General features: G+C 42.4%; 1 protein-coding gene across 2 annotated transcripts in view; it reads right to left on the bottom strand.

The window, feature by feature from the left end:
- Positions 1-2,400: 2,400 nt before the first annotated feature.
- BLOC1S5 (biogenesis of lysosomal organelles complex 1 subunit 5) overlaps positions 2,401-24,507 on the bottom strand; it is a 53,551-nt gene continuing 31,444 nt past the window's right edge. The window contains exon 5 of one of the 2 annotated variants that reach the window (XM_073678745.1): positions 2,401-5,211. In XM_073678745.1, the coding sequence (XP_073534846.1) occupies positions 5,035-5,211 (177 nt within the window). In that variant the 3' untranslated portion in view covers positions 2,401-5,034. Of the gene's footprint in view, positions 5,212-12,843; positions 13,136-24,507 lie in introns of those variants that run through there. The other variant, XM_073678747.1, reaches the window with a different exon arrangement.

Raw genomic sequence — 24,507 nt, forward strand, 5'->3', positions numbered from 1 at the left:
CCTGGTTTTTTGTCTTGTTTGCATTCTGTGCAATTTAAGGGTGTGGCATCCCCTTTGTTGAGCTGACTGGTATATATGTAGCTTACCACGGGCCTGGGTGGTCTGGAGTTGGGACCCGGTCCTATTTGTCTACCCTTTTATATGCATTGCTTCAACTTTGATATACAGTAAGGTTTTTAATATAGGCAGTATAGGTACCGTCCCAATTTAGGGTCACCTTGCCGCTGGTGGGACGGCTTGTATACTTTTTTTGATCAAAAATAGTTCACTAAGTACCCTATATTTATTATGCAACTTTGCTTTACATTTATATATAATGATGGTAGGGTATGAGATATATTTTTGTCTTTTGTAGGTTTTGTTTCTTTTTTGCTAGTGTGAACATGCTCCTATTTCTTGCATGTCTACCATCTTAGACCTCAGTTCACATTGCCTGGTTTTTTGTCTTGTTTGCATTCTGTGCAATTTAAGGGTGTGGCATCCCCTTTGTTGAGCTGACTGGTATATATGTAGCTTACCACGGGCCTGGGTGGTCTGGAGTTGGGACCCGGTCCTATTTGTCTACCCTTTTATATGCATTGCTTCAACTTTGATATACAGTAAGGTTTTTAATATAGGCAGTATAGGTACCGTCCCAATTTAGGGTCACCTTGCCGCTGGTGGGACGGCTTGTATACTTTTTTTGATCAAAAATAGTTCACTAAGTACCCTATATTTATTATGCAACTTTGCTTTACATTTATATATAATGATGGTAGGGTATGAGATATATTTTTGTCTTTTGTCCTTTGTAGGTTTTGTTTCTTTTTTGCTAGTGTGAACATGCTCCTATTTCTTGCATGTCTACCATCTTAGACCTCAGTTCACATTGCCTGGTTTTTTGTCTTGTTTGCATTCTGTGCAATTTAAGGGTGTGGCATCCCCTTTGTTGAGCTGACTGGTATATATGTAGCTTACCACGGGCCTGGGTGGTCTGGAGTTGGGACCCGGTCCTATTTGTCTACCCTTTTATATGCATTGCTTCAACTTTGATATACAGTAAGGTTTTTAATATAGGCAGTATAGGTACCGTCCCAATTTAGGGTCACCTTGCCGCTGGTGGGACGGCTTGTATACTTTTTTTGATCAAAAATAGTTCACTAAGTACCCTATATTTATTATGCAACTTTGCTTTACATTTATATATAATGATGGTAGGGTATGAGATATATTTTTGTCTTTTGTCTTTTGTAAATTGTGAGTTCACGTCTCCACATACAATCTGTTTACACAGCAAGATTTATATCAGAATTATTTCAAACTCTGGAACTTCTAACAAATAGGGCAAGCAGTTACATCAGCATTATTTACTTCAAATTTCATTGGGCATTATATTTATTTTATACATTTTCCACATTGGTGAATAGATTGTTTAAAAATTTACCTCTGACAGGTTATGATCATCTGATAGTGCAGGCCAAAGACCAAAGCCCTCAATTCCAAAGAGTGACCACGAGGGCCGGGACAAGGGGTAGGCACCCGCCTATGGCGCTACCTCCCGCTTACCCAAGGGGGGCACACTTTAAAAAAACAAACACCTGACACTGAATGCCCGTCTGGCTCCTTTCTGAAGCTGCATTCAGAACAGTGACGGCCGGGCCGCAGGAAAGGAGGTGAGCTGTATCAGTCACTGACACCGGTCACCCCTCTTTTGACTGTGCCGCGGACGGTTTTACCTCCCCATACTCAAATGTATTCACGTCTGTCAGACTCGAATAGAATGGATGTGCTGCCACCGGCACAGCTGTAATCGGCTCCCTGCTCTGCCAGGAACTTCATCAGAACGCAGGCCACTTACGGGCCAGCGCCCTGTTGGAGATGGCGTATGCAGGGGACATGGGATAATGTGATGAAGTGACGACATTGCAGCGTCCACTGCTGTACATGATAGAAGAAACGGAGGCTGCGCTGGACGGGGAGCCTGGATTAGGGGAGTATAAGCGTTTTTTTTATTTTTCTTATATTGTATGGTCACTGAATGCAGGCCATCAAAAGAGGGGCTGGCTGTGAGACTTTAATACTGGGGGCTGGCTGTGGGGGACATAATAATGGGGGCCGCATGTTGTGGAGTACTATAATAGTGGGGGCTGGCTAAATGGGGCATGATACTGGGGTCTGCTGGCTGCGCGAGACATTATACTGGGGGCTGCTGGGAACATAATAATGTGGGCTGCTGGCTGTGTGAGACGAGAACATTGGGGGCATAATACTGGGGGGCTGGCTGTGAGGGGCATAATACTGGGGGCTGCTGACTGTAGGGAAATTATACTGCGGGCTGCAGCCTGTGGGGGAACTATTACACTGGGGACTGGCTGTGGGGGATATTATACTGGGGGCTGATTATGAAGACATACTGTATAGGGGGCTGTGAGGGACATAATACTGGGGGCTGTGATGACCATACTGTATAGAGGGCCAGTGTGAGGAGAGGTACAGTCTGGAGAGGGACAGTGTGGTGGGCAGTCTTAGGGGGCACAAAATTGATATGGAGAGGGGGAAGCATTAAATGGGGGCACAGTATGGAAAGAGGTTAGCATGGTGGGGGGACAGTGTGGAGATACAAAGAGTGTAACAGAAAACAGCATAGAGGGAAAAGCCAATGCATTGACCATTTTTAATAAGGGCGGATGGTTTGGCAGTTACAGCTGATAATGGCAGACAGTGTGGCAGCCATATACCATAGAAGGCTTGTTTAGATCATAGTATAGACAGATATTTGTATGCTGAGGGCATTTTAATAACACTTGGGACACTGGGATGTGCAGCCCAAGACCGGTGAAGAGAGGAGACAGCAGAGATGAGATGTGGATGTGAAAATTCATTATGGAGTCTGGACAAGATAGAGACGAATAGAAAAAACAACTCCAATCATAGAAGACATCATCTATAACGTACCTGGATTTAAAGCTTTACTTATTAATACTGACTTTGTTTCATCAGTACTGTGGTTCCTGTATGGTCTGCAGTCATATAATGACTGATAACAATGGTAAGGAGATGCTGGGAGTTGTTAAGGACACACTGGGAGTTGTTAAGGACACACTGGGAGTTGTTAAGGACACACTGGGAGCTGTAGGTTCATGCAAAGAAATGTATATGGGGCTAACTTGACATTAAGATTGATTGCTGTACTAAATTTGGTGATGTAGTCATGTATTGATGGTGGTTCTGGTGATGTCTTCGTGTACTGGTGTATTTATTTACTGACTGTGGTTCTCGTGATGTATTTATGTGCTGATTATGGTTCTGGTGACGCATTAATGTACTGATTATGGTTCTGGTGATGTATTCGTGTACTCTTAGTGGTTCTATTTACTGATGATGGTTCACGTGCCGCATTTATGTACTACTGATGGCTTTGGTGTTCTATTTATATTCCGATGACGATTTTGGTTTCGTATTCATGTACTGATGATTGTTCTGTTGATGAATACAGCACCATAACCTTCATCCCTGCATGACTACATCAACAGAACAACCATCACTCATGAATTCCTCATCAGAACCACCATCAGTACATGAATACGCCACCAGAACCACTATCAGTACAAGAATATGGAAGCAGAACCACTATCAGTTTTGTTGCAAATTGTATTCGTCACATGACTCAAAACCCCATCATACGTTTACCTTTGTCTATTATAGGGTCGGTTTGGTTTCAATTAAGGTGTCCAGTATTTGGAGGATACCCTAGTGGAAACTAAACAGTCTCCATTATAGTTAAGTTATATTAGTTTCCATGACTGTTCTTGTGTCTGACATTTAAAATATAGGACGTCAGGGATGAATATCACTATTTATCCTTGGTATTGTATAAATAGTCCACAAACAATGAATGATTATCAGGGCTGTGGAGTCGGAGCCCATTTTGGTGGAGTCGGGAGAAAATGGACCAACTCAGACTCCTAAAATATATAATAAATTGGGTACAGTAGTTCAATGCAGTTACATTGCCGAGTATTTTGGCGTGCTCGGCCTTTCTTTTACGGTCGCTGTGGCTGCATGTGTCACGGCTGTTAGACAGCTTGCTCATCCGCCTAGGGCACCAAAATACCTTGTCCCAGGACTTGTGATCACTAGTGTTCAGTGGTTACCAGTGGTTCACTGGTGACCACTAGATATTATCTGCGTGACAAATCAGGGATGTTCGTGGGCGGAGCCGATTTTTTGGCGCAAACAAGCCGGAACCCCGAACACGAATTTGAAATGCCGAACAAATTTGCTCAACATTAGTGACCACTGCCAAAAAGCAATCAAGGTGGTTGTGTAGCCTTTCTTCATTGCAATGAACAGAAGTTACATAAACATCTCTAATTTTACTGATATACATTTCACTGATGAGTGACCTGAGATGAGCGGCCACGTCTCTATTGATGGCCTACCGTCGATGAAATAAAAACTATAGACTTGCTGTACTGCAGAAAAAACCCTAAGTGTGCAGTTGGAATTATACATTTATGTAGACCTGCAGTAAAGCAATATCTCCTTTATGGAGGTTTTATGAAAAAAAAAAAAAAAAGACAATGTGCTTCATGTTATCAGTACTTGTCAAAAAAGTTTTAAACTGACTTTAATGTAAAATTTCTCACTTCTTGCTGTACCTCGTTATTTTATTGCTGAAGTATTTCAGGTAAAGAAGGAGCTAGAGCTTGCTCAGAACCACGGTGATGTCTGTACAATTCAGTGTACAAAATGGTTTGCATTAAACAATCAATACAAAAGGTGACTGAAAGCGACACTAATCCAGGGACAAGCACAAATACAAGACCAACAGAGAAAAATATCCATGTCTATCCTGAACTTACATTGAAAAGCATACTATGTATCTATAAATCGCCAGCACTGCCCCTCTAGTTCTAGATCTGGTCTGAGATCTTGATCTTCATCAGGCACTTGATTATGAGGTAATGGAAGCTTACCAACACTTTTTTCTAATAGGTAACAGAATGGCAAGCAGGCATCTATGGATCACAGGCATATGAAGTGCAGTCGTTTTTAAAGAGTGGCCATTTTGGAGAGCTCTCTGTCCATCTGTGTATACTGTTCCTTTAGACGCAATACAGCTTTATTGTGCTCCTCGTCTATCGCCAATTGTCTCTGTTCCTGTTCCTTCATGAATGCCTCCCACTGTACGCGAAGTTTCTCATGTCTAACTTTTTCTGCTGCGTCACTCTAAAACGAAAAAATATATATTTTTTTAATTGCATTATAAAATCAATTATACATCACAGCTACTTAAAAGTGAACCTGACAGCCGATACATGTTGCCCGATCCAGGGGCAGCATATATCAGGCACTGGCCGTATGAACTCAGCTAGGTACGTTACACTCAAACACTGCAGCGCTCCAGAGAGAAACAGAGACCTGTCAGTCCAGGGCAGCGGGCGGGGACAAGCTGCCGGGAACCCGCCTGGCCTGTCCGACTAGTCTCCTGTGTGGCTCAGTCCCCGGCAGCGTTTCAGTCATACATACGTGGCTGAGTTCATACAGCCAGTACCTGATAGATGAAGAACTATGATCCCATCAGAACAACATTTTCCTGGGAGAAGCACTCCTTATGGGCCGGAAGGTCCTTATGGGCCGGAAGGCTATTGATATGCGCGTGATAAGTTAGAATCCACCATCTGTATTTCAATGGAAAACAAAAAAAAATAGTAAATTCTGTAGTTTGTAATAATTTTTTTTTTAATAAGTATGGGGAAAGTGGTGTGACTTGGGTGTAGCCCTCACTGAAGCGCTTTCCAACTACTCCTCTTACCTGTAAAACAGAATTTTAATTTTATTTTGTTTTTTACATTATTCACTATGAATAATCTGGAACTGACACTTTGTTTTTTTTTATTCATATCTTTGTTTGATTCAATCACTGACTTAGCGCACAAAATACAGTAACAGTACTCTTTGTTTTCATGTTTTTTTTTGTTTTATTGTAGAATAAACAGGCATTATAATGGAAATCCAAGACATATCAACAGACCAAAAGGTTAATGAGAAAATGTTTTTGCTTCCAGGTATAGTCAGGTCTAAAAAACAATTTGCACAGTGTCAGTTTTCAAAATTTAGCCTTCATACAATTCCACAACTTGTATGAAATCATCATATCAAAAAGTAACTAAAGTGTAAACTTTCTGCTTCCACTCAATGGGTTTTGCAAACATTTTGCATTAACCCTTTAGGAATCACAACCAGTCTTACATAGTCCCTCCAGTTCTTAAAGTGTCAGAAATAAGAGCAACAAACTGATTAGTAGTTTCTGGTGAAGCCGGTTCCTCTTCATGATAAATTTATGAGGGAGAGGGTCTGGAGTCATGGGATCTCCCAATATGCAGTCCAAAGACAGGTCAATGCAAAATGATAGACAATTTTCCAGGAAATAAGTAACCTTTCAAGGAGGAATGCACTGAAGACGATGGAGTGCAACTGGATTATCAACAGTTGAATTATCGCACAATTCTCTTCTTGGTATATAATAGAAAAAAAACAACCCCATTTGCAATATCTAGCCAAGCTCCAAACAATTATTTTATTTATTATCCATTGACTACATAGTGCTACATTCCTCAGCGCTCTACAGACATTATCATTGCTGTCCCCATTGGGCTCACAGTCACAATCTAGATTCCCTATCAATATGTCTTTGGAGTGTTGGAGGAAACATACGCAAATACGGGGAGAACATACAAACTCCTTGCAGATGTTGTCCTTGGTGGGATTTGAACCCAGAAGCCCCTCTGGCTTTCAGTCACATAGGTGCGGCTTCAGTCACTGCTCAGTATACAGTGAACGGTGGCTGTATCCTCACCCAGGCACTGACTGACAGCCAGGCTCTGTACTGATGCATTGCAGAGCAGGCTGTCAGTCAGTGCCCAAGTGGGGTTACAGCCACAGCTCACTAGCCACACCTCTGACTGTGAGCCGGAGGCTGCAGAGAGGAATAAAATTAATTTAATAATTTCCTCCCAGTAGCCAGGCTTTCAGTGCGGCAGCTGCACAGCTTTAGGCACGGTCAGTATTTTACATCAGTATTTGTGAGCCAAAATCAGGAGTGGAACAATCAGAGGAAGAGTATAATAGAAACACGTCACCACTTCTGTATTTATCACCCACTCCTGATTTTGGCTTACAAATACTGATGTAAAATACTGACCAAATACTGAATGTGTGAATGTGGCATTAGAGAATATATTTGCTAATGAAACTAATCAAGGGCATCATTAGTTGTATCAGATGTGCTTAAAATAAAACATATCAAATACCTGACCTGACTAGGGAATTGCTTACTGACATTTAGTTGTTAGGAATATCACTAAGGCTTCATTCAGACATCATTTATTTTTCACATATGCAAAATCAGTTTTCGACCCAATTTTCATCAGCATTTCATCAGTGAGTTCACATATGAAAAAATAAACAATGGATAGATAGAATACACTTGCATGGATAATTTTGATCAGCGACTCTACAAAAAAAATAAATCACGAGTTATGTCTGTAATTGATCTGACACACGATCTGCAACAAAAAAAACAAAAAACCAAACACATGGACAAGTGAATAAGGGTGCTTTCACATTGCATTTTGTCACATGTTCATTGGTCCCGTCGGGGGCTTACGTTCGAACCCCCCAGCAAAACACGACAATAGACTATAATGGTCCTGACAGAGTGAACGTGTGTGCAGACGTGCATCATTTTCGGCCATATACGCTTACTGGAGGCGGACATTCAGATGTAGTATACGGGACATACACTGGAGAGAATGGAGTAAACCATGATCGCCAACGTTTTTTTTATTGAAATTATTTATTTTGTACCAATAAATATTTTCACAGTTCTAAAATATATATCAGGGTCCAAAAAGGTGAAATACATGTTAAGATGAACAGGCGGGAGCCCAAAAGCCAAATAACAGTAAGTATATGGCCCAACAAATGGCCAAAGGTTGAATTCAAATAATTCTAAGCTATTAAACGACTTACAACAATTTAGACACCACTGGGCATACACAAGAGATAGTACAGTATATATTCAAAAACAACAAGGGTACAATCTCTTCGTAGAACTGAAGCCAGGGAAAACAGTATATAAAGTGTCAGTGCTAGAGAGATAGAGTGATCATAAACTATTGCCAATTCCCCTTAGTGTTAAACAGTTCATAGAGGGTAATCTATGTCAGTTCATTTACATTTATATAACAAGCCATAGCAGCCAAAATGAATCGTTGTGATGTACAAAGGTCATTATGTGTGGAAGCAGGGCTTGCCTGTCACCAACGACGCGCGTTTGGCTGTCACTTTTACAAGGGGTATGGTCCGCCTACAGCAGGGATATAAGCCCGAACATTCTGCAAGTCAGCGCACATGATCAATCTGTCAGCACCATTATAGTCTATGGCCCTGTCGGCGCATACGCATGAATCTCATTTTGCCAGGGGTTTGGATGTAAGCCCCAATGGGATCAATGAACGCACCCCAACACCGAAGACTTTAATAGGTACAGGCTCTATCAGTGGAAATCATGGGTAGAACACATACGTGACTAATAGATGTATGGATGATGCCTTAGTCAAGAGAGTAGTCCAAACAAGTTAAGAGATCATTGCTATCTTTTTGGATCCTTTCCCTTGTTTGTGCAAAGGCACTGGATGTTCCAAGAGAAAATGTTGGGAAACATAGCTTGCAAAATCAAATTCGTCCTCTTTAAAGAGACAACTAAGCCAATCATGGTTATTCAACTGTGAAACATTGAGGGGAATCATATGCGAGGGCTGTTATGTATCCCCCAGAATGTGCTTAGAAGCATACTGAACCACTGGAGTGTATTGTAATCACAGCCACGGCTGTGGTCACCATGATAGATAAAAGTAAATGTGGACTGGGTCAAGTTATTTGACCAAGTCAGTTAAGGAAAACCTGTCTTGGGCTTTTATTTTTGGAGAGATCTGTAGGATGGTAGTGGGACGGATCTCTCCCTCCAGTCCATGTCTTACAAGTCGCCTATGGCCAAGGTTTTCATTTAAACCTGAAGTAAGGCTGTGTGCCCACTATGCGTTTTTCAAGCGTTTTTGATGCGGAATTTCCGCCGCAGAAACGCTTTAAAAACGCTTGGTAATCCGTGCCCCATGATCCCCAATGAAAATCTGCATGTTCTGTGCCCATGCTGCGGATTTTTCCACAGCGGATTTTCCTTCCGGAAAAATCCGCAGCATGTCCATTATTTGTGCGTTTCTGCATGCAGATATGAGGTCCCAATGGACTTGAAAACTGCTGCAAAAACGCATGCAAAATCTGCAAGCGTTTTTGACTGCCAAGACCATGCAGAAACGCTGCAGAAATTTTCTGATTCATTTCTGCATCGTGGGTACATAGCCTTAAGGTTTGGGTGTGTCAGTTTGTGTTTGGATTTCATATGTAGCAGAGCTGAAGGTGCTGTGGATGTATGCCTGGCTGTGTGAAGCTTAGACAGGCCAGAGCCAGCGACGTGGGCAACCACAATAGCACCAGACAACCTTAAGGGGGTGCAAGGGCAAGTGGAACTGGACTTTAGTTATGTGATCCCGGCTGCGATCCGGAGGTGAGCAAACTTCATATGTGCAGTATTTAGACAATAAAGGACGTTTTCGTTAACTGGCCTTGATCACTGTCTTAATAAACTCACTGGCAGAAACTCCAGTGCCTTACACAACCTTATGATGTTTGCATTGACCTGGGGAGTGGGTGGAAGCTGGAGTTCTCTGTACATCAAAACCTACTCTGCCTTACCTTTGTTTGTGAATGTCATCCATTACCCATAACCCATTATACTCCCATAACCCAAACATGCAGAGAAAGCAACACAAGAACTTTAAAACGTCCTCCTATGAAGTTTTGTTTTTTTATCAAACCTGTGTGTATATGCATGTAGTGTGAGTGTGTTAATATACTTACCTAGCCCTGCCTTATCTGGGACCAATCGCCGTTCCACTCCTCTTGTCAGTGATGTTACCGCACTTCAGACTATCCGGCTCACTCTATGCAAGCCGGAAGTCTCTCTTACAATGCAAAATTCATGGAGCTCCATAGGTTTATATTGTAAAAGCAACCTCCGAGTCTGCAGAGTGCATTGGGCCCTGGAGAGTTTGAAGAGTGGTGACAACACTTGAGAAGAGGAGCAAAGTGATGCTGGATCCCAGAGAAGGCAGCAGTAGGGGAGTATATTAACATACTCACACTACCAGAAGGTATACACAGATTTTGGGGGGGGGGGGACGACCTTTGTGGGAGCGCTTCTTTTAAAGGGAATCCATCAGCAGGTTTTTGGTATATAATCTGATTGCAGCATAGCCTAAGGCAAGAAGGCCTGATTCCAGAGATGCAGCACTTACTGGACAGCTTGGTGTAGTTTTCATACAGTACCTGGTTTGTCTGATGTAAATGTAGTAGAGCTAAGAGTTACACTGTATGTGAGCTGTAGTCAGATAGTGATAATCTCCTGCAGATAAAATGCTGATTATATTGAAACTACAATTAAATAAGAATCTGGCTCTCCAAAATGTAGTTACAAAATTGCAGAAAAAAAAATATTTATTTACATAATCCTTAAATTTGCAAAATATGGAGGGGGCACTCAGAGTACCCCCTCCATATTTTGCAAATTTAAGGATTATTAAGTGACACATCAGCCCTGAGCTAAACCCAATTGAGCATCTCTGGAGAGATCTGAAAATGGCTGTCCACCAACGTTCAACATCAAATCTGACGGAACTGGAGGGGATCTGCAAGGAAGAATGGCAGAGGATCCCCAAATTCAGGTGTGAAAAACTTGTTTCATCATTCCCAAGAAGACTCATGACTGTACTAGCTCAAAAGGGTGCTTCTACTCAATCCTGAGCAAAGGGTCTGAATACTTATGACCATGCGATATTTCAGTTTTTCTTTAATAAAATTGCAAATATTTCTACATTTCTGTTCTTTTTCAGTCAAGATGGGGTGCAGCGTGTACTTTAATGAGAGAAAAAAATGAACTTTTTAGAATTTACCAAATGGCTGCAATGAAACAAAGTGAAAAATGTAAAGGGGTCTGAATACTTTCCGTACCATACATATACATACATATATATACACACACATATACATATACACACACACACACAGTACAGACCAAAAGTTTGGACACACCTTCTCATTTAAAGATTTTTCTGTATTTTCATGACTTTAAAAATTGTACATTCACACTGAAGGCATCAAAACTATGAATTAACACATGTGGAATTATATACTTAACAAAAAAGTGTGAAACAACTGAAAATATGTCTTATATTCTAGGTTCTTCAAAGTAGCCACCTTTTGCTTTGATGACTGCTTTGCACACTCTTGGCATTCTCTTGATGAGCTTCAAGTGGTAGTCACCGATAATGGTTTTCACTTCACAGGTGTGCCCTGTCAGGTTTAATAAGTGGGATTTCTTGCCTTATAAATGGGGTTGGGACCATCAGTTGTGTTGTGCAGAAGTCAGGTGGATACACAGCTGATAGTCCTACTGTATAGACTGTTAGAATTTGTATTATGGCAAGAAAAAAGCAGCTAAGTAAAGAAAAACGAGTGGCCATCATTACTTTAAGAAATGAAGGTCAGTCAGTGCGAAAAATTGGGAAAACTTTGAAAGTGTCCCCAAGTGCAGTTGCAAAAACCATCAAGTGCTACAAAGAAACTGGCTCACATGAGGACCGCCCCAGGAAAGGAAGACCAAGAGTCACCTCTGCTTCTGAGGATAAGTTTATCCGAGTCACCAGCCTCAGAAATCGCAGGTTAACAGCAGCTCAGATTAGAGACCAGGTCAAAGCCACAAGGAGTTCTAGCAGCAGACACATCTCTACAACAACTGTTAAGAGGAGACTTTGTGCAGCAGGCCTTCATGGTAAAATAGCTGCTAGGAAACCACTTCTAAGGACAGGCAACAAGCAGAAGAGACTTGTTTGGGCTAAAGAACACAAGGAATGGACATTAGACCAGTTGAAATCTGTGCTTTGGTCTGATGAGTCCAAATTTGAGATCTTTGGTTCCAACCACCGTGTCTTTGTGCGAAACAGAAAAGGTGAATGGATGGACTCTACATGCCTGGTTCCCACCGTGAAGCATGGAGGAGGAGGTGTGATGGTGTGGGGGTGCTTTGCTGGGGACACTGCTGGGGATTTATTCAAAATTGAAGGCATACTGAACCAGCATGGCTACCACAGCATCTTGCAGCGGCATGATATTCCATCCGGTTTGCGTTTAGTTGGACCATCATTTATTTTTCAACAGGACAATGACCCCAAACACACCTCCAGGCTGTGTAAGGGCTATTTGACCAAGAAGGAGAGTGATGGGGTGCTACGCCAGATGACCTGGCCTCCACAGTCACCAGACCTGAACCCAATCGAGATGGTTTGGGGTGAGCTGGACCGCAGAGTGAAGGCAAAAGGGCCAACAAGTGCTAAGTATCTCTGGGAACTCCTTCAAGATTGTTGGAAGACCATTTCCGGTGACTACCTCTTGAAGCTCATCAAGAGAATGCCAAGAGTGTGCAAAGCAGTCATCAAAGCAAAAGGTGGCTACTTTGAAGAACCTAGAATATAAGACATATTTTCAGTTGTTTCACACTTTTTTGTTAAGTATATAATTGCACATGTGTTAATTCATAGTTTTGATGCCTTCAGTGTGAATGTAAAATTTTTAAAGTCATGAAAATACAGAAAAATCTTTAAATGAGAAGGTGTGTCCAAACTTTTGGTCTGTACGGTATATATATATATATATTTTTTATTTTTTACAAAAGCCCTAGAGCTTTTATTTTTGAAGCACCCTTAACGCTAGGGTGCTGTACATATGTAATGTAAACCCTTTTTTCCTATCAGACGATAAAACTAATGGATCATTTACACTGTTCAATTATAGTTAACAAGTGCTCCCAAGAGAACTCATTTCACGTAGTCCATTATAATGGTTTACAGAAACGATAATAGTTCTTGGCAGCTCATCTTCCTTCCGGCTCTTATAGACCGTGCTTTGTTTCCTCCCGGCCGGGTTTGTATGAGCAGAGTGCTCTATTGCGCAGGCGCCAGGGAGTCTCTGACTTCCGCTGTTGAGGAAACACAGCCAAAATGATATTTTAATATATTGTATACAGTACAGACCAAAAGTTTGGACACACCTTCTCATTTAAAGATTTTTCTGTACTTTCATGACTATGAAAATTGTACATTCACACTGAAGAAATCAAAACTATGAATTAACACATGTGGAATTATATACTTAACAAAAAAGTGTGAAACCACTGAAAATATGTCTTATATTCTAGATTCTTCAAAGTAGCCACCTTTTTGTGTTGTATTTTGCCTGATGAAAAGACCTAAGAGTTACATAATTATACACAACAGCACACAGGAATAATCAGTAAGGAAGACAATTGATGTGGAGCAGAACCAATGTGGGAAGGGGAGAAACACCTGTGGCAGTAAATGTTGGTGCAGTTCATATATTTTTCTATAGCACAATGGAGGTTATTAGAATGTACCGCATCTTAAGTGGAACTAAAAGTCACATGTTGAGAAATATTGCTGTTCAGTTGTGCGAATTTTTTTTTCCCTATTCAAATGCAAAAAAGAAAATCTTATTTCCAAAAGGACTCTGGCGTATGAAGCAATTCTACATCTCTACAATACTCGTTATGCACAAAAATGGAGTTACAGGACTTCTGAGAGACTAAGGAAAAAGTGTGCAGCCACAACTGTTTCTCCTCTTCCAACACTGATCGTTCTGCTTCACATCACTTGTCTTACTTACTACACTATTCCGGTGTCCTGCTGAGTAGAAATATGTGACTCTTCTGATGTGTTCTAGGCCTGATGAAGGGACAATGAGTAGTCTCGAAAGCTTACTATTTGTTACTTTTTGATATCCAACGGAAAAGATGCCAATCGACCAATGAGGACTCTCACTTTTGATTTATTTTTCTATGTATTGGCAAACACGGTACAAAAGATCTATTTTTCCTGTTAAAGAAAATAAACCCTAATATCAACATCTGATTTTTTAAGGTTTTAGTGCCTTTTCAGAGGGATACAGGATATCACACTCTTCAAAATATGACCCCAGGATGGAATCTGCCAGTTTCATAGAGACTTTGCCAACAAGTATTTGAGGATGTTTGGTGTTTGATTTGGGACATTGAGTGCAAGTATTTTTGCTCTGTCCACATATTTTAATGGCAAGTTAGTAAAAGTAGGGTGATGATATTTGGAGTTTATTTATACACTCTGCAGAGCGCATTTAGTTTTATTTTGTGTTAAGCACAGGTGTCCTCTGCACCTACTACATAGCTTATCAACAGTGATTTTTAAGGCTCCATTCACATCGTATTACATACATGCTGGGAACTGCTCTAGTTGTACACAAGCATATGGTCCCAACTACACTCCTATTTTTCCACATTCAATATTCCCTCAAATGATTAATAGTAAATTTACTGTAGAGAAAAATTGTAATGTTGACAAATAGGGGAGTTGCAGCTCTTTTAAATTACATTTAATGGATTTTTTTCAATATTGGTTAATTTAATTATTAAGTCTAATTTGATACAATTCTACCAACTCCACAGCTTTGCTTGTAAATCAGTGTAAAACATAAAACCTACAACATATATACACATTATAAAAATACCCACATACATGGAGGAAAGTAGCAACTCTAACAATAAAAAATTTGGAATAATTGGATATTTTTCCTAAATGTAAAATAAAATATGCCAAGTCATTAGTAGCAGGTTCTTTTGAACATTGACATTAGAGTAACACAGAACAGTTTTTCACCTTTAGCATAGTTGGATCTTCAAAACAACAGTCAGACATTTTCTAAAACAGCAGAAGCATCGAAGTACACCGTCCTTTTCCAAAGTTATTTTGTACGGTGACCTTTGTAAGCATTTTCCCCTATTTTTCAGTAAACAGAGGGGGCACTGTATGAACAAGTCCTGTGGGCTTTCACCACTCCAGTCTTGACCACAGACTGAAGACCACTGTTGATTTTTTGTGGGAGTGTATAGGTCATAGTGGTTTCCCGCTCTTGATGTTAATACAAACAAGTACGGTTTAATCTTCTTAGAAGAATTAAAATATACCCATCATTTAAGGAAAGCAGCTTTTGGCAGTTCCATAATGACCCTAAAAGGTCAAAAAATAAAATTTACCGAGCTGAAAGAAGTCGAACAGCTGTAAAAGTAAATGTTGAGTGTCAAGACTTTTCCAAAGAGTCAAGTATCTAAAATATATGAAGTAGGTAGGACTCAGCTTTACATTCAGTATTGGTGACACGTCACTGGCTAGTTCCACAAAATGTACAAATTGGTTTGGTTGGAGTGAGTGGGAACAGATTTTCAAGGACTCCTTCAACATGAAGAGAGACCCATGTGTACAGGAGATGCAAGTTCCACATATCGGTCTTTTAATTTTGAAGGAGTCTCTTGTTTTGCTGATTTGATTATCTGTTTAGGAATGATGGTTTGACATTGCAGTCGGAGGCGGGAGGACTGCAAAAGGCTCCTTGCACTGCTGTCTTGGTGATCCTGGGAAGCCCAGCTATCGACCATGATTAGTAATATATACAGAGATTAGACAGAGACCGTGATTAGTACTAAATACTACAATACTAATAAGTAATGCCATTTCAACGTTGAGGAGCAAATTATTATAGCGCCATTTATTCCATGGCACTTTACATGTGAAAAGGGGGGGGGTATACATAGCAAAAACAATTACAATAATCTTGAACAAAAACGAGTCAACGACTGGTACAGGAGGAGAGAGGACCCTGCCTGCGAGGGCTCACAATCTGCAAGGGATGGGTGAGGATACAGGAGGTGAGGGTAGAGCTGGTCGTGCAGCAGTATGGTGAAGCGAGGGTTACTGCAGGCTGTACGCTTGTTGGAATAGTTGGGTCTTCAGCTTCCTTTTGAAGGTTTCCACGGTAGGCGAGAGGCTGATATGTTGGGGTAGAGCGTTACAGAGTAAGGGGGATGCACGGGAGAAATCTTGTGTGCGATTGTAGGAAGAGGAGATAAGAGGGGGTAGAGAAGGAGATCTTGTGAGGATCGGAGGTTGCGTGCAGGTAAGTACCGGGAGACTAGATCACAAATGTATGGAGGAGACAGGTTGTAGATGGCCTTTTATGCCAAGGTTAAACTTTTGCAGTAAATGTGAAGTACGGTGGTTCAAAATCCGTGCTGCCCAATTGTTCAAATATGTGATCACACACGAAGGTGAAGCATGAATGCGGTTTATTTTGTCAACAAGTTTCAAGGTTTTCAAAACCTCTTCATCAGGACCAAACCACAATGATAAGGTTAGGGTTTTGAACTGGAGTATCTGGGCAATAGGGAGCCAGTGAAGGGATTGACTGACAGGAGAGGCTGGGTAATAGTGGGGGGACAGATGGATTAGTCGGGCAGCAGAGTTTAGGATAGATTGGAGGGGTGTTAGAAAGGAGGCCACAGAGCAGGAGGTTGCAGTAGTCAAAGCGTGAGATGATGAAGGAATGCACTAGTGTTTTTGCACATTCATTGTTGAAGAATGCACAGATCCGGGAGATATTTTTGAGTTGGAGTTGGCAGGAAGAGGAAAGAGCTTGGATATGTGGTTTGAAGGAGAGATCAGAGTCAAGGGTTACCCAGAGACAGCAAGCTTGTGGGACTGAGGAGAGTGGGCAGTCATTGACTTTGATGGATAGGGCAGAAGGGTGAGGGGCGGGGGGTTGAGTGAGATGAGGGAAAAGATGGATTAATTCAGTTTTATCCATGTTAAGTTTTAGAAATCTAGCAGAGAAGGATGAAATAGCAGACATACAATGTGGGATTCTGGTTAGTTAAGGAGGTGATATTAGGTCCAGAGGTAGATCTGTGTGTCAGTGTAAAGATGATACTGAAAGCCGTGAGACTATGAGATGTCCCACGCAGAAGGTGTAGATGGAGAAGAGCAAGGGTCCTAGAACGGAACCTTGGGGCACACCAACAGTTAGGGGGCAAGATGAGGAGTTGCGGAGTGGGAGACGCTGAATGTCCGGTCTGTTAGATATGAGGAGATCCAAGACAGGGCCAAGTTTGTGATGCTAAGAGATGAGAGAGTCTGTAGTAAAAGGGAATTGTCTACGGTGTCAGAGGCAGATGACAGGTCCTGGAGAAGGAGGACAGTAGTGTTGCTTGGATTTGGCAGTTAGTTGGTCGTTGGTGACTTTAGTCAGGGAAGTTTCAGTGGAATGGGGTGGTCGGAAGCCAGATTGTAAGCGATCAAAGAGGGAGCAGGAGGAGAAGTGGGAGGGCAGTTCAAAATGGTCACAATTTTGAGGCATAGGGGAGAAGTGATATGGGGCGATAGCTAGTCAGAGAGGATGGGTCAAGGGAGGGCTTTTTGAATATGGGTGTGATTGAGGCATGTTTGAAGTGTGAGGGGAAGACACCAGTTGTTAGTGACATGTTGAAGAGATGGGTTAGGGTTGGGATGAAGACTGTGGAAAGGTTAGGGATGAGGTGGGATGGAATTGGGTCAAGTTCACAGGTGGTGAGGTGTGATTTGGAAATTAAAGAGGAAACTTGATCTTCCGTAATGGTGGACAAGCTGATTTTGGAGGAGGAGGGTTAAGTAGATATGAGGAGGGGCTGTGGGGACTTTAGGCAAAAGCTTTGCCTGATTCTTCAAGCAGAAGATTGTGTCAATGAGACAAACTCTTCAGCTGAGGTGAGAGGGAGGAGGCACTGGGGGACAGAGGAGAGATTTGAAAGTGTTAAATAGCTGTTTAAGGTTGTGAGACAAAGAGGATATGAGAGATGAGAAGTAGGTTTGTTTTGCTGCAGTAAATGTGGACTTAAATAGTGAGGGACTGTTTAAAATGTGATGAAGTGCTCGTTGGAGTGGGACCTTTTCCATCTCCGCTCAGCAACCCTGGAAGTCCGTCTCAATTCTTTAGTCAGGTTGGTATGCCAGGGTTGGCTGCGGATTGTGCGAGCTTTGGTATGTGTGAGGGGGCGACCAAATCAAGAGCTGCAGCTGTTGTGGTGTTATATAAAGTGGCAGCAGCATCTGCTTTGTGTAAGGAACTTATGTCTGGAAGAGGGAGAAGGGATTCAGAGAGTGAGTGTAGGTCAATGTGTTTGAGATTTCTGCGAGGGTGTGCAAGTTGGTCAAGTGGGGATTGTGGACCTGGAGAGGAGAGAGCAGAGAATGTACAGGTGCATCTCACTAAATTAGAAAATCATCAAAAAGTTAATTTATTTCAGTTCAATACAAAAAGTGAAACTCAGTATATAGAGTCATTACAAACAGAGTGATCTATTTCAAGTGTTTATTTCTGTTAATATTGATGATTATGGCTTACAGCCAATGAAAACACAAAAGTCATTATCTCAGTAAATTAGAATAATTAACAATAAACACCTGCAAAGGCTTCCTAAGCATTTAAAAAAGGTCCCTTAGTCTGTTTCAGTATGTTCCACAATCGCAGGTAAAACTGCTGACTTGACCATGTCCAGAAGGCAGTCATTGACACTAGGTAAATGCAAAGTAAATTTAGCATTTCATTTGGAAATCAAGGTCCCAGAGTCTGGAGGAAGAGTGGAGAGGCACACAATCCAAGCTGCTTGAGGTCTAGTCAGAAGTTTCCAGAATCAGTGATGGTTTGGGGAGCCATGTCATCCGCTGGTGTAGGTCCACTATGTTTTATCAAGACCAAAGTCAGAGCAGCCATCTACCAGGAAATTTTACAGCACTTCATGCTTCCCTCTGCTGACAAGGTTTTTTGGAGATGGAAATTTCATTCTCCAGCAGGACTTGGCACCTGTCCACACTGCCAAAAAAGTACCAATACCTGGTTTAAAAACAACAGTATCACAGTGCTTGATTGGCCAGCAAACTCACCTGACCTTAACCCCATAGATTCTCTATGGGGATTTGTCAAGAGGAAGATGATAGACACCAGACCCAACAATGCAGACGAGCTGAAGGCTGCTATCAAAGCAACCTGGGCTTCCATAACACCTCAGCAGTGCCACAGGCTGATCGCCCCAATGCCACGCCGCATTGATGCAGTAATTGATGCAAAAGGAGCCCCGACCAAGCATTGAGTGCATTTACTGAACATACATTTCAGTAGGCAACATTTTGGATTTTAAAAACATTTTTTCAAGCTGTTATAAAGTATTCTAATTTACTGAGATAATGACTTTTGTGTTTTCATTGGCTGTAAGCAATAATCATCAACATTAACAGAAGTAAACACTTGAAATAGATCACTCTGTTTGTAATGAATATATATATATAATATACGAGTTTCACTTTTTGTATTGAAGAACTGAAATAAATTAACTTTTTGATGAGATTCTAATTTAGTGAGATGCAACTGTAAGTAGGCTGTGGTCAGAAAGAGGGAGAGGTGAGTTTGAGAGGTTAGATAGAGAACAGAGGCGGATGAAGATGAGGTCCAGTATGTGGCTGTCTTTGTGAGCAGCTGCAGAAGACCATTGAGTGAGGTCGAAGGAGGAAGTGAGAGAATCTTAGAGACAGATGAGTGAGAAGTGTGAATGGGGATGTTGAAGTTGCCCATGATGATCGTGAGGATGTCAGCGGAAAGGAAGTGAAGTAGTCCAAGAAAGTGGTGGCTGGCCCTGGAGGACGGTAAATGACAGCCAGTTGGAGGTTGAAGGGGAGAGTAGATGCACACAGTGTGCACCTCAAAAGAGTGGAGAGTAACGGAGGGCGGCAGTTGGATTTGGGTGAAGGCGCATTTATCTAACAGGAGAATAGCAACTCCTCCGCCATGTTTGCAGTTGGGATGGGGATGTGGGAAAGGTGGAATCCACTGTACGAAAGTGCAGCTGGAGAGGCTGTGTCAGAGGGGGTGAGCCAGGTGTCGTTGATTCAGAGGAAGGAAAGTTTGTTCGTAATGAAAAGCGGGAGGTGAATGGGTATAAGGTTAGAAAGGTTGCAAGAGTTTGTGATAGATCGTGGATAGGAGGCAGAAGTGACTATATGGATGTGGTGAGGAGGACCAGGATTTGGAGAGATATTGCTGGCAGTGAGGAGGAGCAGGGAAAGTGTTAGCAGGTGGGAGCAGGATAGAGCATGAGACGGCTGTCTGTGTTTGGAGACACAGGATTGAATGTTGAGGAATAGTTCTGAGGAGGAGGTGAGATTGATGGGCAGGATGGAGGGAGAGATGACCAGTTCCTTACTAGGTGTAGGGATTAGGGAGTTACTAGAAAGTGGAAAACTATAGGGGAGAGAGTGAAAATAAACAAACATGGTCTACTTTTGGGTATCCAGTCATATATAGCATATACAGCATATATACTGCAACACCACGACGGAAAAGTTGTGCAGTTATGAAAGTCACAGGATCGATAGACATGTTAATTAAGTGCAAATGATAACAAAATGGAAACATTTTCAAAGCATCTGCATTTATTCAGTAACAAGTAAGAGTGACACACTCAGAAATACAAGTACTTGTACGTCATCAATGAAGTTATTAAAGGCGGTCTGAGAAATGTTCTGCCACGTGGAATTCCTTTTGCAATTGCTGAACAATGGCGACTAAGAATGTGCTCGATGGGAGACAAGTCCATAAAGGCTGCAGGCTACAATAGTGGGACAGACGGGATGTTCCCTTGTTAAGGCCCATGTTGTCTAGTTAGATTTGACTATTGGCACATAGTGATCTGCACGTACTGCAAGTGAAATTAGATGTCACATACTGAAGTCTAAGTTGTCAATCATTATCTACACAAAACATCAGAGGGAGTTTACACAACATTGGGCTAGGAGCTGGACGTCCAAGTACAGGTGTTCCCACTGACATCACACCTCTTAAAAGGCTGTCACAGAGCAGAGCAAGTGTGGCGCCCCTGAGGGTTCGACCGCCACAGGGATGCTGCACTTCTCTAATGCAGTGTAGTGTTCCTCCTCTGAGGTAAGAACAGTGTGATGGTCAGGACCCCACCTCCACATCCAACACCACACTTCTCCCACCAGAGGGGGCTAGAATGCACTAGGTGCTGCCCCTCCTGGTACTCAGGAGACTGGGGAACCAAGAGATAGGGGAACCATTTAGTGGGTGAGGGTGGAGGACTCACATTTTAGTGGCACTTAATAATTCATATTTAACACACAGCCATCTTGGGCTCACGGTTCTTTGACTGTTCCTTATCGTGATCTCTCCTCCCTGAGTGTGGATCCTGTGTGGACCTGCAGAGGACGGGAACACGGCCCCTCGTACCTCGGCCTTGGGTCGAGGGGCAGGCTGCAGATAATGTATGTCTCAGCCCGGTCAAGGACCATGACCAAGAAGGCCCGAAGCTTAAGAGTGTAGCTCCACCGCAAATGGATCCCAGGGAGGATGCAGACGGAGCGGTATACGCCACCTGTCCTCGCTATGCTGATCTATTCAGAGGGATTCCGGATGCAAGAGGGGTACCAGCCCCCGACACCTGACCTTGCTACTCCACGTCCTGGTCAGGAAAGCCCGGTAGGCCCTGAGGATCCCACCGGGTATCGGAAGGAGCGGAGCTGCCACCCGTACCCTTTTTCTGAGAGAAGTTCAGAGGGAGACCCGGCCTATCTACACACACACACACACACAGACAGGAAAGAACCCGGTCTGAAGTCTAGGAACACTCTGGTGCGGGGTCCTGATTGAACACTGGACTTACTCGGAGGTTGTTGGACCCTCCCGTCTCTGGTGACCGCAGAACTCCGCGAGAAGCCTTGCAGCTGTACTCTTCAACGTGAGTAAAAACCCTGGAAGTTAACCCCTATGGCCTCCGGACTATTTATTCTGCATTACACCGCACTACGCAGCACCAGACCTCCTAGACTACTACCCCCTCCATCCTGTTCCTCTGCCCTGAGGCCCTGCTCCGCCTGTGGGGAGTAGTAACAACGACGGCTGCCATAACACCATGCCTCAGCGGATTGCAGAAGTGCTGGTGGCCTTCACCAGGTGCCACAGGTGGCGTAGTCGAGATCAGCCACTCAACCCGGATAAGCCCGTACCATCTCTTTTGTTTTAGTGTGACGACCCTGGGCACGGAGCGGGTCCGGGCCACAGCTGCACCCCATCTCTACATCACAGGACCCGACTCAGAGTCCCCCATCTCCCAGTGTAGGGCTTACGGAAGGACGAGCGTCGTCTGAGTCACACACAAGATGTCAATGGAGGTCTATTCTCTTCAGTGATGCACTTGGGCATGCCAATCAAGAGCAGGGCTGTGGAGTCGGTAAGCCAAACCTCCAACTCAGACTCCTCTCAATTTCCATGACACAGACGCCACGACCCCGACTCCCTCATACATGGCTCATGTGTAAGTGATAAATTTACTGTAAAACAGATTCATCTCAGCTAAAAGTCTAGACCCTTAGATCAGGAATAGGACATTTCATAACTTTCCCAAATTATTATGAAAACATATTCCCCACAAACTGCATTGAAGTACTGTACCCAATTTATTATATATTTTAGGAGTCGGACCATTTTATACCGACTCCACCAAAATGGACACAGACTCCACAACTCTGAATTCAAGAGCCACTGCTGGCAGCTCCGTCTGCATTGGTCAACCAATGATGTCCCAAATATGGTTGATGGGAGACAGGTTCAGAGACACTACAGGCCATGGCAGCATGTTTAGGCCATGTAGACCATGAGCAACAAACGGCTTGGCACGGTCGTGTCGAAAAACAGCTCCTGGGACACTTTAAAGAAATGGCTGTACTACTTGTTCCAAAATTGATCCATTCTGTACAGCAAGTAAAATACCAAGCCTAAGGCCTCAAACTGTGTCTACACAACCCATCAGAAGGCGTTTGCATGACATCGGGATAAGAGCCTGGACGTTCAGCTATAAGTGTTCCATTGACATCATGCCATCACTGTCAAAGGCTATTATGCTGCCGAACAAGAGTGCAATGGAGGCTGAAATAGAGGGCTATCCTCAGCGAAGAGTCCCATTTTTGTCTTGAATGCAATGACAACCAAAGATTGGTCTAATAACCATGTGTGCCAAGCCTTGAAGAGGACTTCACGACACGGCAACATCACACCAGTGCCAGGACTTTGGTATGGGGTGGCACAAAGTACAGTAGCTGGATCCCTCAATTCATTCTTGTTGTATACAAACATTGATTTGGACATGGAACCAGTGGTATGACCATTTCTCCAACGTGTAACAGGAACTGTTTTTCAATGAGACTATGTTACTTGTGTTTCTGTAAGTAGCCTGCATAAACATGGTACCACAGCCTGGATCATCTCCAGATTGCCACCGAGCACATCATCAGCAATTGCAGAGGGAGCTGCCCGCAGTGAATCCCAGCGTGGCAGAACATTCCTCAGACAACCAGTAATAACATCATTGATATGATACAAAGGTGTGAAAGTGTGTATAGACTCTCATACGGGATATTAAAGACATTTTTAATAAAATCGGTTTAGATTTTTTTTTTCCTAACTTGTACATCATTACCACGCCTATCGTTCCTATGATTTCCATGTATCCATGACTTTTCCTTCTTAGTATTGCAATTTCAATGTTGAGGAGTGTAGATACACTTGTTATTCTCGATTCCAGAAAGTCAGAGTGAAAAACAACACTCTGGATTTTAACCATACCAGTCATTAAGGGTTTAAATGCAAAAAAAAAAAGAAAAAAAATATTGATAGAAGTACTGGAGGTCGCACATTTCTGCCAAGAGGTCCTCATGATATATACGTGTTCACACAAGTAAGTTTGCTCAATCCTAAATCAAACAAGCAGTCAAACAGGACACTTAAATGATTCATGTGCTCCCCTATTAATTACCACTGCCACTACATAAAGTCCAATAGATGGAAGCTTTACCTTTTCACTAGGGTCTTCTACAACACGTGAAAAAAATCCATTAAAATATAAACAAGAAAGGGAACATGTGGAAAAGTTAAGCCACCAAAGTGCAGCATGGGGCAATATGGAATGCAAGGAGTTTTAAGCATGTGTACCAATGATGCCCCTGCTGGAAAAGGTCAATGGTTTGCCTGAAATGGATCCAAAAATAAAAATAAGTGTAATTCATCTAATAAGAGCCATGACAGGTGACAAATTTCATACTTGAATACTCAGACATCACATTACATATTCTACAGCACAATAAAGTTACTCCTTTTTGTATCTTTAAGGAGTATTTTTTTTATACAAAGAGGGGTACATCATTTGCTATAGCTCCGATTTGCACTACTATGGAATATGCAACGTTAAGAGCCCTCCATTTATGCAGAGAAACATCACTACATCTTATAACAAGGATTCCAGGTGTAAAAACAGAATTGAGGGTAAGGCTAAAATGATAAATACCATTGTAGACTAAATATGATAATAGGAAAGCATTTAGAGCAACCACCAATATTCATGGTGATCTATGGAACGTGCTGTGCTGATTG

The sequence above is a fragment of the Phyllobates terribilis genome, unplaced genomic scaffold (genome assembly GCF_046119375.1).
Source record: "Phyllobates terribilis strain yellow unplaced genomic scaffold, ASM4611937v1 Scaffold_4__5_contigs__length_816908805, whole genome shotgun sequence".
Taxonomy (NCBI): Eukaryota; Metazoa; Chordata; class Amphibia; order Anura; family Dendrobatidae; genus Phyllobates; species Phyllobates terribilis.